Source organism: Salvelinus fontinalis, chromosome 18, assembly GCF_029448725.1.
Source record: "Salvelinus fontinalis isolate EN_2023a chromosome 18, ASM2944872v1, whole genome shotgun sequence".
In the NCBI taxonomy this organism is placed as follows: Eukaryota; Metazoa; Chordata; class Actinopteri; order Salmoniformes; family Salmonidae; genus Salvelinus; species Salvelinus fontinalis.
The window spans coordinates 53537675-53552127 of NC_074682.1; the positions used below are offsets into that span (position 1 = coordinate 53537675).

General features: G+C 43.1%; 1 protein-coding gene across 2 annotated transcripts; it reads right to left on the bottom strand.

Annotated features, from left to right (window-relative positions):
- Positions 1–3029: 3029 nt before the first annotated feature.
- sec13 (SEC13 homolog, nuclear pore and COPII coat complex component) lies at positions 3030–11983 on the bottom strand. Of its 2 annotated transcripts, none has more exons than XM_055869847.1 (9): positions 11808–11983; positions 11413–11457; positions 11034–11149; positions 10657–10808; positions 10187–10320; positions 9830–9963; positions 8201–8321; positions 4223–4369; positions 3030–3650 (listed from the first exon to the last, which is right to left on the bottom strand). In XM_055869847.1, exons 1-9 carry the CDS (start codon positions 11808–11810, stop codon positions 3417–3419), a joined length of 1086 nt encoding a protein of 361 aa, XP_055725822.1. In that variant the 5' UTR covers positions 11811–11983; the 3' UTR covers positions 3030–3416. The 2 variants fall into 2 exon arrangements, with proteins under 2 accessions (XP_055725822.1, XP_055725823.1); XM_055869848.1 differs by having other exon boundaries at positions 3030–3577; positions 11808–11981.
- Positions 11984–14453: the final 2470 nt, after the last annotated feature.

A 14453-nucleotide genomic window follows, 5' to 3' on the forward strand; every position in this document is an offset into this window, starting at 1 on the left:
TCCTCCCTAACACTCCGTACTGTCTTTTCAATCTCATCACACCCCCATGCAAGTGCCTGCTTCTGCTGCTTGGAACGCAACCTCCAGGTTTCTCATGTCTCCCTCTCTTTGGTTTACCTTGAGGTTTTCCCACAGGTCGATGTTGCTGGCCTTGACTGACCATCTGATGCAGGGATGGATGGATGGGCAACTCCTCTCTTCGGGCCTGATTGGTGTCACGTTTTCCCCAGCCCTAGCTAACACACCTGATTAAACCAATCCTATTCTAAACTGGAGACCATCATTTGTTGATTATTAGCGTCAGGTCTGTGTCAGCAGCATCACCAAACAGGCACCTGAGGACTGGAGTTACCCCTCCCTGACTGATCCTGAGGACTGGAGTTGCCCCTCCCTGACTGATCCTGAGGACTGGAGTTGCCCCTCCCTGACTGATCCTGAGGACTGGAGTTGTCCCTCTCCCTGACTGATCCTGAGGACTGGAGTTGTCCCTCCCTGACTGATCCTGAGGACTGGAGTTGCCCCTCCCTGACTGATCCTGAGGACTGGAGTTGTCCCTCTCCCTGACTGATCCTGAGGACTGGAGTTGTCCCTCTCCCTGACTGATCCTGAGGACTGGAGTTGTCCCTCCCTGACTGATCCTGAGGACTGGAGTTGCCCCTCCCTGACTGATCCTGAGGACTGGAGTTGTCCCTCTCCCTGACTGATCCTGAGGACTGGAGTTGTCCCTCTCCCTGACTGATCCTGAGGACTGGAGTTGTCCCTCTCCCTGACTGGGCTGGAGTTATCCCTCCCCGACTGATCCTGAGGACTGGAGTTGTCCCTCCCCGACTGATCCTGAGGACTGGAGTTGTCCCTCTCCCTGACTGATCCTGAGGACTGGAGTTGTCCCTCTCCCTGACTGGGCTGGAGTTATCCCTCCCTGACTGATCCTGAGGACTGGAGTTACCCCTCCCTGACTGATCCTGAGAACTGGAGTTGTCCCTCCCTGACTGATCCTGAGGACTGTCCCTCCCTGACTGATCCTGAGGACTGTCCCTCCCTGACTGATCCTGAGGGCTGGAGTTGTCCCTCCCTGACTGATCCTGAGGACTGGAGTTGTCCCTCCCTGACTGATCCTGAGGACTGGAGTTGTCCCTCCCTGACTGATCCTGAGGACTGGAGTTGTCCCTCCCTGACTGATCCTGAGGACTGGAGTTGTCCCTCCCTGACTGATCCTGAGGACTGGAGTTGTCCCTCTCCCTGACTGGGCTGGAGTTGTCCCTCCCCAACTGATCCTGAGGACTGGAGTTACCCCTCTCCCTGACTGATCCTGAGGACTGGAGTTGTCCCTCTCCCTGACTGATCCTGAGGACTGGAGTTGTCCCTCTCCCTGACTGATCCTGAGGACTGGAGTTGTCCCTCTCCCTGACTGATCCTGAGGACTGGAGTTACCCCTCCCTGACTGATCCTGAGGACTGGAGTTACCCCTCCCTGACTGATCCTGAGGACTGGGGTTGTCCCTCTCCCTGACTGATCCTGAGGACTGGGGTTGTCCCTCCCTGACTGATCCTGAGGACTGGAGTTGTCCCTCTCCCTGACTGATCCTGAGGACTGGAGTTGTCCCTCTCCCTGACTGATCCTGAGGACTGGAGTTGTCCCTCTCCCTGACTGATCCTGAGGACTGGAGTTGTCCCTCTCCCTGACTGATCCTGAGGACTGGAGTTGTCCCTCTCCCTGACTGATCCTGAGGACTGGAGTTACCCCTCCCTGACTGATCCTGAGGACTGGAGTTACCCCTCCCTGACTGATCCTGAGAACTGGAGTTGTCCCTCCCTGACTGATCCTGAGGACTGTCCCTCCCTGACTGATCCTGAGGACTGTCCCTCCCTGACTGATCCTGAGGACTGTCCCTCCCTGACTGATCCTGAGGACTGGAGTTGTCCCTCCCTGACTGATCCTGAGGACTGGAGTTGTCCCTCCCTGACTGATCCTGAGGACTGGAGTTGTCCCTCCCTGACTGATCCTGAGGACTGGAGTTGTCCCTCCCTGACTGATCCTGAGGACTGGAGTTGTCCCTCTCCCTGACTGGGCTGGAGTTGTCCCTCCCCGACTGATCCTGAGGACTGGAGTTACCCCTCTCCCTGACTGATCCTGAGGACTGGAGTTGTCCCTCTCCCTGACTGATCCTGAGGACTGGAGTTGTCCCTCTCCCTGACTGATCCTGAGGACTGGAGTTGTCCCTCTCCCTGACTGATCCTGAGGACTGGAGTTGTCCCTCTCCCTGACTGATCCTGAGGACTGGAGTTACCCCTCCCTGACTGATCCTGAGGACTGGGGTTGTCCCTCTCCCTGACTGATCCTGAGGACTGGAGTTGTCCCTCTCCCTGACTGATCCTGAGGACTGGAGTTGTCCCTCTCCCTGACTGATCCTGAGGACTGGAGTTGTCCCTCTCCCTGACTGATCCTGAGGACTGGGGTTGTCCCTCCCTGACTGATCCTGAGGACTGGGGTTGTCCCTCCCTGACTGATCCTGAGGACTGGAGTTGTCCCTCTCCCTGACTGATCCTGAGGACTGGAGTTGTCCCTCTCCCTGACTGATCCTGAGGACTGGAGTTGTCCCTCTCCCTGACTGATCCTGAGGACTGGAGTTGTCCCTCTCCCTGACTGATCCTGAGGACTGGAGTTGTCCCTCTCCCTGACTGATCCTGAGGACTGGAGTTGTCCCTCTCCCTGACTGATCCTGAGGACTGGGGTTGTCCCTCCCTGACTGATCCTGAGGACTGGGGTTGTCCCTCCCTGACTGATCCTGAGGACTGGAGTTGTCCCTCTCCCTGACTGATCCTGAGGACTGGAGTTGTCCCTCTCCCTGACTGATCCTGAGGACTGGGGTTGTCCCTCCCTGACTGATCCTGAGGACTGGGGTTGTCCCTCCCTGACTGATCCTGAGGACTGGAGTTGTCCCTCTCCCTGACTGATCCTGAGGACTGGAGTTGTCCCTCTCCCTGACTGATCAATCATAGAAGAAATAGCTGAGCTTTTGGGGAAACAGCTTTTCTTTGAAGTTCTTTTTAATTATTTGAAATATGGAAACATAACATTCTTGTTTCTAACAATCAATTGGAAGAAAATCTTTCACAAAAACAGTTTCATATTTGACAGAACATTATTTTTGATAAGCAAGTATGTAATCTATGGATGTTTTGAGCAGGTTTTAATTAAAGGTAGTTTCACTCAATGGTAACCATTTAAATCTGGATCATCGTAAACTGAACGATGAAACCTCAATCGGTCTTTAGCGAAATTTCATCATAAAATATGGTCTTAAAGTCTGTTAAGAGAAAGAGAGAGAATGGCCACTATGGAGTTTAACAGGTGGTAGTTAGCCCAGATCTGGGACTATGCTAGATGGTAGAAGTGTCTCTGGAGTAGTAGCCCATTCATTCTCTGTGGGGGTAGGAGGAGGAGTGGAATGTCTTCTGTGCCTGGATCACTGCTCGTTCGTCGCGCCGTCTGCGATGGACGATACGGCTCCCTGGCCTTTGTTGACGTCGCTGATACAGGCCCACTGGCCGTCTGCCGACTCCTTCCACAACGTCACCTGGAGACAGCCGACAACAATACACATCAGAAAACAACACAGGGAGTCTTTCCAACTCCTTCCACAACGTCACCTGGACAAGAAGGACAGGTAACCAAGGGGATCATTTGTGACAGCACGGATGTATAAACTTGCTGTACTTTCAGACGCTTTGCATAAAGTATCTGCTAAGTGGTATAAATGATACATTGCTGAGGATCAAGTTCATTCAGCTGCCTAGTAAGAGAGTCACCACTGACTGTGTGTGTGTGTGTGTGTGTGTAGTACCTGTGTGTGTGTGTGTGTGTGTGTGTAGTACCTGTGTGTGTGTGTGTGTGTAGTACCTGTGTGTGTGTGTAGTACCTGTGTGTGTGTGTGTGTGTGTGTGTGTGTGTGTGTGTGTGTGTGTGTGTGTGTGTGTGTGTGTGTGTGTGTAGTACCTGTGTGTGTGTGGTACCTGTGTGTGTGTGTGTGTGTGTGTGTGTGTGTGTGTGTGTGTGTGTAGTACCTGTGTGTGTGTGTGTGTAGTACCTGTGTGTGTGTGTGTGTAGTACCTGTGTGTGTGTGTGTGTGTGTGTGTGTGTGTGTGTGTGTAGTACCTGTGTGTGTGTGTGTGTGTGTGTGTAGTACCTGTGTGTGTGTGTGTGTGTGTGTGTGTGTACTGACCTTGTTGTCCCCTCCGGACACGGCCAGGATGTTTCCAGTGACGGACCAGCTGACATGCCACACCACGTCGTTGAACTTGTGGAGGAGTTTAGCCGTCCACGTGTTGCCTGAATGGTCGTCACACGTCCAGATGAAGACCCTGCCGTCCTGCACGCAGACAAGCAACAGAGGTTTTGTGTTAAGTGTTTTTCTTCTGAGGTAAAGGTCATAAATACTCACTGGCAGACCAGGCAACGACAAATTGCGCCAAAACATTTTAAAAAGATGATAAACAGTTCCATTTCAATTCAGGAGTGCCTTTTACTGTCAATGAGAATGAAAACATTCCAATGTTAAATAAAACGGACACTTTTAGAATTATTGGAATTCTAACAATCAAAATGGAACTTGAGTAGTTGACTGTGAGCAGTTTGTTGGTGATATGAAATGAGCCAAAATCACAAACAATGTAAGATCTTGTGGACCCCAGGAACAATAGCTGGTTCATTCCTCAAATAGGTGCCTTTTGGATAGGCAAACTTTTAAGAAATTCACTTTCAACTATCTCTTCTTTCAACATTCAATTGCATGGCGGATATGTTTAGCCTACGGAAAAATACATTTTCCCATCTCAGGCATTAAAATGAACTAACAGCATTTTATCACACTGTCTATCGACCCCCTTACAGACACTTATATACAATGCATTCGGAAAGTATTCAGACCCCTTGATTTTTTCCACATCGTTACATTACAGCCGTATTCTAACATGTTTTTCCCCCTCAATCTACACACAATACCCCATCATGACAAAGCAAAAACAGGTTTACATTTTTGCATATTTATAATAAAATGATATTCCATTTACATAAGTATTCAGACACGTTACTCAGTACTTTGTTGAAGCACCTTTGGCAACAATTAGAGCCTCAAGTGTTCTTGGTTATGACGCTACAAGCTTGGCACACCTGTATTTGAGGAGTTTCTCCCAATCTTCTCAAGCTCTGTCAGGATGGATGGGGAGCATCGCTGCACAGCTATTTTCAGGTCTCTCCAGCGATGTTTGATCAGGTTCAAGTTTGGGCTCTTGCTGGGCCACTCAAGGACATTGCGAGACTTGTCCCCGAAGCCACTCCTGCGTTGTCTTAGCTGTGTGCTTAGGGTCGTTGTCCTATTGGAAGGTGAACCTTCGCCCCAGTCTGAGGTCCTGAGTGCTCTGGAGCAGGTTTATCAAGGATCTCTCTGTACTTTGCTCCATTCATCTTTCCCTCGACCCCGACTAGTCTCCCATTCCCTGCAGCTTAAAAACATCCACACAGCATGATGCTGCCACCACCATTCTTCACCGTAGGGATGGTGCCGGGTTTCTGCCAGACGTGATGCTTGGCATTCAGGCCAAAAGAGTTCAATCTTGGTTTCATCAGACCAGAGAATCTTGTTTCACATGGTTGAGAAACAATGGTTGTCCTTCTGGAAGGTTCTCCCATCTGCACAGAGGAACTCTGGAGCTCTGTCAGAGTGACCATGGGGTTCATGGTCACCTCCCTGACCAAGGCCCTTCTCCCCTGATTGCTCAGTTTGGCCGGGCGGCCAGCTCTAGGAAGAGTCTTGGTGGTTCCAAACTTCTTCCATTTAAGAATGATGGAGGCCACTGTGTTCTTGGGGACCTTCAATGCCGCAGAAATGGATTGGTACCCGTCCCCAGATCTGTGCCGACACAATCCTATCTCGGAGCTCTATGAACAATTCCTTCGACCTCACCTTGGGTTTTGCTCTGAGATGCACCGTCTACTGTGGGATCTTATATAGACAGGTGTGTGCCTTCCCAAATCAAGTCCAATCAATTGAATTTACCACAGGTGGACTCCAATAAAGTTGTAGAAACATCTCAAGGATAATCAATGTAAACAGGATGCACCTGAGCTCAATTTCGAGTCTCATAGCAAAGGGTCTGAATACTTATGTAAATAAGTTATTTCTGTTGTTGTTTTTATCTTGAATACATTTGCAAATAAAATTCTAAAAACCTGTTTTCGCTTTGTCATTATGGGGTAGTGTGTGTGGATATTGATGAGAATCAATTTTAGAATAAGCCTGTAACTTAACAAAACGGGGGGAAAGTCAAGGGGTATGAATACTTTCTGGACGCAGTGCAACTGTCTAACTTAAATAAAAGCATGTTTGAGATAAATCTAACATTTTCTCATTGATAAAATATCCTTGTACAAATCAACGTATTATCAAACCTAAAACCACAAACCTGTTATTTGTCAACCCTGTTAGAGGCCCAACTAACTAACTTTATCTGTGAAAATCAGCCATTACTCCTCATGTGGTGCAGAGCATGGGACCACATGGTGTTCATGAAATTAGGAATTATACATATGTTCCACACGTGATGAAAGTTAAATCAAATTCAAGGTTTCCTAACATTAACTGAGCCAACAGGGTTGACATGTTGAGCTTTACCACCTTAGTCAAAGATGATTAAACAATTATAAAATAGACCACCATACTGTTCAGAGGACCCAAACAACGCTGTGAATCATTTCATCTGGTGGAATGGTCCATTATTTGAAAGGGGTCAATTGTTTGTACAACCTCTCTTGGGCAGGGGGCAGTATTTTGACGTCCGGATGAAAAGCGTGCCCAAAGTAAACAGCCTGTTACTCAGGCCCAGAAGCTAGGATATGCATGTAATAGATTTGGATAGAAAAATCTCTAAAGTTTCTAAAACTGTTAAAATTATGTATGTAAATATAACAGAACTGATAAGGAAGGCGAAACCCCAGGACAAAAAAATTCAGCCTACCACTATTTTCAATGGCTATCACTTTCATTATAAGGCCAAGTCCTCCGATTGCAGTTCCTAGGGCTTCCACTAGATGTCAACCGTCTTTAGAAAGAGTTTTAGGCTGGTTTTTGGAAAAATGAGCCAGACATTGTAGTTTTTCTAGGTGGCTCCCATTTTGGCGGTAGTGTTTCCAAGCGCGTGGAAGAGAGCGCCTTCTTTGGTATTTTTCTCCGGTAAAGACAATAATGATTCTGTGTCTGGTTGAAATATGTTTTTCATGTGTTTTTATGCGGGGCGCTATCCTCAGATAAATCGCATGGTATGCTTTTGCCGTAAAGCCTTTTTGAAATCTGACACAGCGGCTGGATTAACAAGAAGTTAAGCTTTATTTTGATGTATTACACTTGTGATTTTATTAAAGTTAAATATTTAAAAAACTGTAGTTTGAATTTGGCGCTCTGCAATTTCACCGGATGTTGGCCAGGTGGGACGCTACCATCCCACCTGCCCATAAGAAGATAACAAGGTTGGCATTAAAACGAGGGACAAACATAAAGGCATTTGCTAATCACATCAATATAAATAGTGATCTTCAGAAATAACTCAAAGCAGAAAAATAACTAGGCCTTTACAATGATGGTGAAACTTGGAGACATTTTTGGATAAAAGTGTGTTGTAATCTTCCTAGAAGTGACACAGGGTTGAAGGAGGGAAATGTCAAAATGCTGAATTTTAGCATTTTAACAAGCCTTCCTTCATACAGAAAAAAAGGAATTTATTGAATTCTGTGTGGTCTATATTAAAGTGCACTTCATTGAATTTCAGGCTTTTAAAATTCAATATTGTTGCATAATTTACACTTCAAATAACATTTTTGTGGAACGACCGCACTGCTGCTTGTTCAACAGCTAATTGGGATCCAAATAAAATATCTTAATTTGAGACAGTTTGCTAAAGGAGGGAAAAAATCCTGCAGCAACAGGAAATTTGAATTACTATGTTGATTCAAATTCATGGATATTTTTGTAGGGGAAGAGAAAATGAAGTCTGAAATGTACAAGTGGAAATTAAACTTCAAAAGCCATTTTAAACCTCAAATACACTACACATTTATTGCAGGAAAGTTAACCTGCAACAGGGTAATCAAATAAAGATCCTACATCTGTAAAAGCCATACAATGTTTTTTCCTCTGACGGTAGGTTACCTGAGAGCAGCTGGCGATGGTGCTGGTGGGTAGTCCTATGGAGGGAGCCCAGCCTACATCTCTGACCCAATCACTGTGAGCCTCCAGCTTCTGGTCCTCTTTCCATTGGCCATCCTCCTCTCTAAGATAGAAGACATACAAACCTGTCTGGCAGCCATTTTATTCAAACTCCTCACTTGCCATAGGAACCTATTTGATAACACCTTACATAAAGTTGTTCACACAGTTATAACTATATCAAGTTATTACAAAGATAAAATATGTTACTGCAAGTAAGTCAATTGTAAATATTTTGAGTGATTTCATGGAACAATACGGTGCCTTCACTGTACCCCTTGACTTATGTTGATTTTTTTCTCACCCATCTACACACAATACCCCATAATAACAAAGTGAAAACATGTTTTTAGAAATGTTTGCACATTTATTTAAAATGAAATACAGAAATATCTTAATTTACATAGAGTACCAGTCAAAAGTTTGGACACCTATTCATTCAAGGATTTTTCTTAATTTTTTACATTATAGAATAATAGTGAAGACATCAAAACTATGAAATAACACATATTGAATCATGTAATAACCAAAAAAAGTGAGAATGGCTACCACAGCATTCTGTAGTGATACGCCATCCATCTGGTTTGTGCTTAGTGGGACTATCATTTGTTTTTCAACAGGACAATGGCAGGCTATTTTACCAAGGAGAGTGATGGAGTGCTGCATCAGATCACCCGACCTCAACCCAATTGAGTTGGTTTGGGATGAGTTTGACTGCAGAGTGAAGGAAAAGCAGCCAACAAGTGCTCAGCATATGTGGGAACTCCTTCAAGACTCTTGGAAAAGCATTCCAGGTGAAGCTGGTTAAGAGAATGCCAAGAGTGCGCAAAGCTGGCATCAAGGCAAATGGTGGCTACTTTGAAGAATCTAAAATACATTTAGATTTATAACTCTTTTGATTACTACATGATTCCATATGTGTTATTTCATAGTTGTGATGTCTTCACTATTAGTCTACATTGTAGAAAATAGTAAAAATATTTAAAAAACCTTGAATGAGTAGGAGTCCAAACTTTTGACTGAAACTAAGTATTCATACCCTTTGCTATGACATTTCAAATTGAGCTCAGGTGCATCCAATTTCCTTTGATCATCCTTGAGCTGTCATTACAACTTGATTGGAGTCCACCTGTGGCCAATTATATTGTGTGGACATAATTTAGAAAGAAACACACCTGCCTATATAAGGTCCCACAGTTGACAGTGCATGTCAGAGCAGAAACTAAACCATGAAGTCCAAGGAACTGTCAATAGATCTCAGAGACAGAATTGTAATGAGGCATATATCTGGGGAAGGGTAAAACATATCTGGGGAAGGGTATAAAACAATCTGTGTGTGTAGAAAGTTTCCAAGAGCACAGTGGTCTCCATCATTGGGAAAAATACAGAACTACCCAGACTGTGCCTAGAGCTGGCTGTCCAACCAAACTGAGCAACCGGGCGAGAAGGACGTGACCAAGAACCCAATGACCTGCCAGAAGGGAGAAGTCTCTACAGCACTTCACCAATCTGAGCTTTATGGCAGAGTGGCCATGCAGAAGATAAGACACCCTCCAATCGTCTGCTACTTACTTCCAGAGTTTGACCAGGTTGTCGCAGCCTCCTGAGACAAACCTCTTAATGAAGTTGGGTTTCTGACCCGAGGGCTGGTCTATCAGACTACCTGGCACCACAGATGGAGCCCAGCTCACTGCGTTACAGCCAATCTAACAGGACAGAGGGGTTAGGTTACAATACACAGTCACATGTACAGACCAAGGACATGAATTCATTTGAACTCAATTAGGACTATGACAAGCTACCACAGAAGGACTGTCACAACAGACAGTGACAATTTAATGTTACTCTTGAGGTTTATTCATATTAACCCAGCCCTAGAGAAAAGACTTAATGTCAGTTTACAAGTGAAAACAGTAGTTAGTTACTCACTGTGTGTGCATTGCTGATCTTCTTAATGTCCCACTGTTGATCCCCAGAGCAGGTGACCAATGAGATGGCTCCATCTGAGCTGCCACAGGCCAGGATCAGACCAAAGTCATAGGGACCCCAGCACACTGAATTCACTGAAGACACAAGGAAGCCAGGAAGTACTCATTAATATACACTAAAAACACAGAGCTTTTGACAATGCTTAATTGCAGTGTTATTCCTCCCTGGTTCTGAATAGGGCTTTGATCTAAAGTGAAACTAAACAACATGTTGCATACCCTGTGGGTCCCAAGCACCAGGTTTAAAGAACTCCATTTATACATTTTCAATAAGATCATTGAAAATATTCAAACCATACATACCAAACTGTATGAACTCACTGTACTGTATGTCGCGCTGGATAAGAACATCTGCGAAATGACGTAAAATATGAATTGAATTTGTGAGTGATTTACCGGGAATGTTCTTACCTGAAGAGTCGTGTCCAGTGTACTCGTACATCTTATCCCAGGTTCCGTTCTCTTCCTTCCATATGATCACCTTCCTGTCATAGGAACACGATGCCAGGATGTTGCCATACATGGGGTGAGCCCAGGCCACCTGCCACACAGGACCCTCATGGCTGCAGAGAGAGGAGATAGAGGCAGACAGTAAAATGAGTGTCTGGATACAGCACTTCACAGGTAATGGAGAGAGGAGATGAAACAGGGACATGGCAGTTCAATCTTTGTGGGCTGGAAAATAAGTGTTGCATGTCGATCATTGCAATATCTGTGGTGCTGCTCATGGCAACTTCCTTTCGATGAGTCAACCTTAAAAGCGCTAATCAAGCAGAGTCACGTCTTACCCTCTCAGATCTGCCACTAGGATTTGTCCACCGTTTTTAACATCGAAGATCTTGACAGACCTGTCAGAAGAGCAGGTGGCCAGTCTGGTGCCATAATAATCCATCTGGGCATCATGCTTAAAACACAAGAGAGCATGTCATAAGAGGTCAAAGGTTGCAATTATTACGTTAGATTAGTCAAAATGGAGTGAGCTAGCTACTAACATTAGATTAAATCAGGGATAAATAAAGTACATTCAGTAGATATATAGTAATTTGCTACAGCTGGTTGAATTTACGGGACATTAAAATAACAATCCATTCAAACTCAAGTCAGCTAGCTAAATGACAGTCGCTAGCTACCGTTAGCTAGTAGCTGTCACATAAGAAAACTACTTACGATCATGTCCTCGTGGGAGGTGTCCACCGTGTTGATGACGGAAACCTATATTTCATGAAACACAAGAAGTGAGAGATTATTTGATAGAACGCCAGTCTAAAAAGCTAACGCTGCGTTAGTTAGCTAAATCTAACTTTGCTAGTTACACAATCTAACTAGCTAACGTTAACTAGCTAGATAAAAGCTTTAACAAATCGCAGAGATACCGTTATTGCATAAAACAGCATTACATGATCTTGTAACATATTACTGTATGTGTAATAGTCTATTAAGTAGGAAACAATAAGTACAACCTAATAAAAACACACTTGTTCAGTTTAGCAACTTGACTTATCAGTTACCTTGCTAACCGGCTAACAATTGCAGTCAGAAATACCAGAAATTATGTTACTCACCATGATTGAAGATTATCGTAATAAGTTTGTCCCTAAACAGAGAAATTGCAATGCCAGACGTGTAACCCCGTTATCAAAGTATCTCGGTTTTACGATGTATCAAGAACGACGTTCTGAACCGACGTGGCAACAACTTCACAACCACTGAAAAAAAACAACTTCCGTGTGCGTGCACCAAGGTTCCGGTTGAAACAAGCATTTCGCTTACAAACAGTTCTGTGAAAAATAAGTACCTATGTGGTGAGCATAAGTTCCACTTGGTGGCAGTAGAAACGACAAATTAATTTTACTCATAACACAGTGGTGCTTATTTATAAAGCACCGTGCAAGTGTCGTTTCCAAGTTTGTTCTTGGTCTAAATTATATTCCAACTAGGGGCTCCCGGGTGGCACAGTAACACTGCATTTCAGTGCAAGAGCCTTCATTGCAGTACCTGGTTCAAATCCACGCTGCATCACATCTGGCTGTGATTGGGAGTCCCATAGGACGGCGCACAGTTGGTCCAGGTTTGGCCGGGATAGGCTGTCATTGTAAATAAGGATTTCTTCTGAACTGAATTGCCTAGTTTAAAAAATATTGCCATGTTCTCCGGCTGAAACTTCTGCTCCGCTATTTCGAAGTTTTTATCCATAACTTGTATCATATTTAATGACTGTAACTGGTAGTCAAGATGTCGAATATCTCATAAAACATCTCCAATCCATTGGTAAAAATGACATCACTGACAAAGACTTTCGATAAGAAAGCAGACTGCTTTGCAATGCTAGTTTGAGTGTGGAATGACAGTAATAATGTATCAACAATGACTGTCATTTTTTCCTTTGTCAGCCACTAAGTATGTTTGCATACTTTTATGATAATTTATTAGTGGCTTTAAAAGTATTCCAGAACCTTTCTCACCTATTCTGGTAATATAATAATAGAATGTAATAGAATCATAGAATGTAATGTCATAATATAATAATAGAATGTTATAGAATAATAGAATGTAATGGAATAATATAATTATAGAATGTAATGTAATTATAAACTATTAGAATGAAATAAACTATTAGAATGTAATTGAATAATGTCATAGAATAATAGAATGTAATAGCATAATGTTATAATAGAATGTAACAGAATCATAGAATGTAATGTCATAATATAATAATAGAATGTAATTGAATAATAGAATGTAATGTCATAATATAATAATAGAATGTAATAGAATAATAGAATGTAATGGAATACTATAATTGTAGAATGCAATGTAATAGACTATTAGAATGTAATAGAATACTATGTCATAGAATAATAGAATGTAATAGCATAATGTAATAATAGAATGTAATAGAATCATAGAATGTAATGTCATAATATAATAATAGAATGTTATAGAATAATAGAATGTAATGGAATAATATAATTATAGAATGTAATGTAATTATAAACTATTAGAATGTAATAAACTATTAGAATGTAATTGAATAATATGTCATAGAATAATATAATGTAATAGCGTAATATTAAAGTAGAATGTAATAAAATCGTAGAATAATATAATGTAATAGAATTATAGATTATACAGTAAGTTAAAAATAGAATAATAGAATAGAAAATAATGTAATAGAATAATAGTTATTATGTTACTGTCAATGTTTTAGATTCACAATCTCTCTGTTGTTGCCCAGGGAACAGAGGGAAATGATGTACAGTAACTAACTACCTCTGGTGCAATACAGATTTTGTGCATGGACCCTGACATATACATAAACAAGGTCTGACATGCAATATGTTTGATGTCACAGACATGAGTATGATCACTGTTAATAGGACAGTGGGCGTTGGGTTGATTATTCAGTTTGACACAGCGAGTTGTTGCAGTTAGGCAATGATTCTCCCAATACTGATACTAGGCTATTTAAACTGCTTGGAAGTTTAATCATATTTAATTTCAGTTGGGATATCATGCTGAAGAGCTATGTGGTAAGAGCATTAATATTATCTTACGAAAACGTCTGATTCCCCCCCCCCCCCCCACACGCACACACACACACACAAAACATATATTTTCTTACTAGCACTGACTTTGGCAATGATTCTCCCAATAGTAATACTAGGCCCCCCTGACTGACTGCTGATAGTTAATAGCTGCTTCAAAGCGTGATGCGGACATACAGTAGCTGTCAAAAGCAGTAAGTTTGGACACACCTACTCATTCAAAGGTTTTTCTTTATTTTTACAATTTTCTACATTGTAGAATAAGAGTAAAGATATCAAAACTATGAAATAACACATATGGAATCATGTAGTAACCAAAAAAGTGTTAATAAACAAATCAAAATATATGTAGTATTTGATATTCTTCAAAGTAGCCACCCTTTACCTTTATGACATCATTGCACAATCTAGGCATTCAGACCAGTACACTACAGAATGGGTGGAAACAATCACCCGACATCAACCCAATTGAGATGGTTTGGGATCAGTTGGACCGCAGAGTGAAGGAAAACCAGCCAACAAGTGCTCAGCATTGTCTATCGTAGCCTTAGCTAGGTGGGGTGGTGTTTGTCTATCGTAGCCTTAGCTAGGTGGGGTGGTGTTTGTCTATCGTAGCCTTAGCTAGGTGGGGTGGTGTTTGTCTATCGTAGCCTTAGCTAGGTG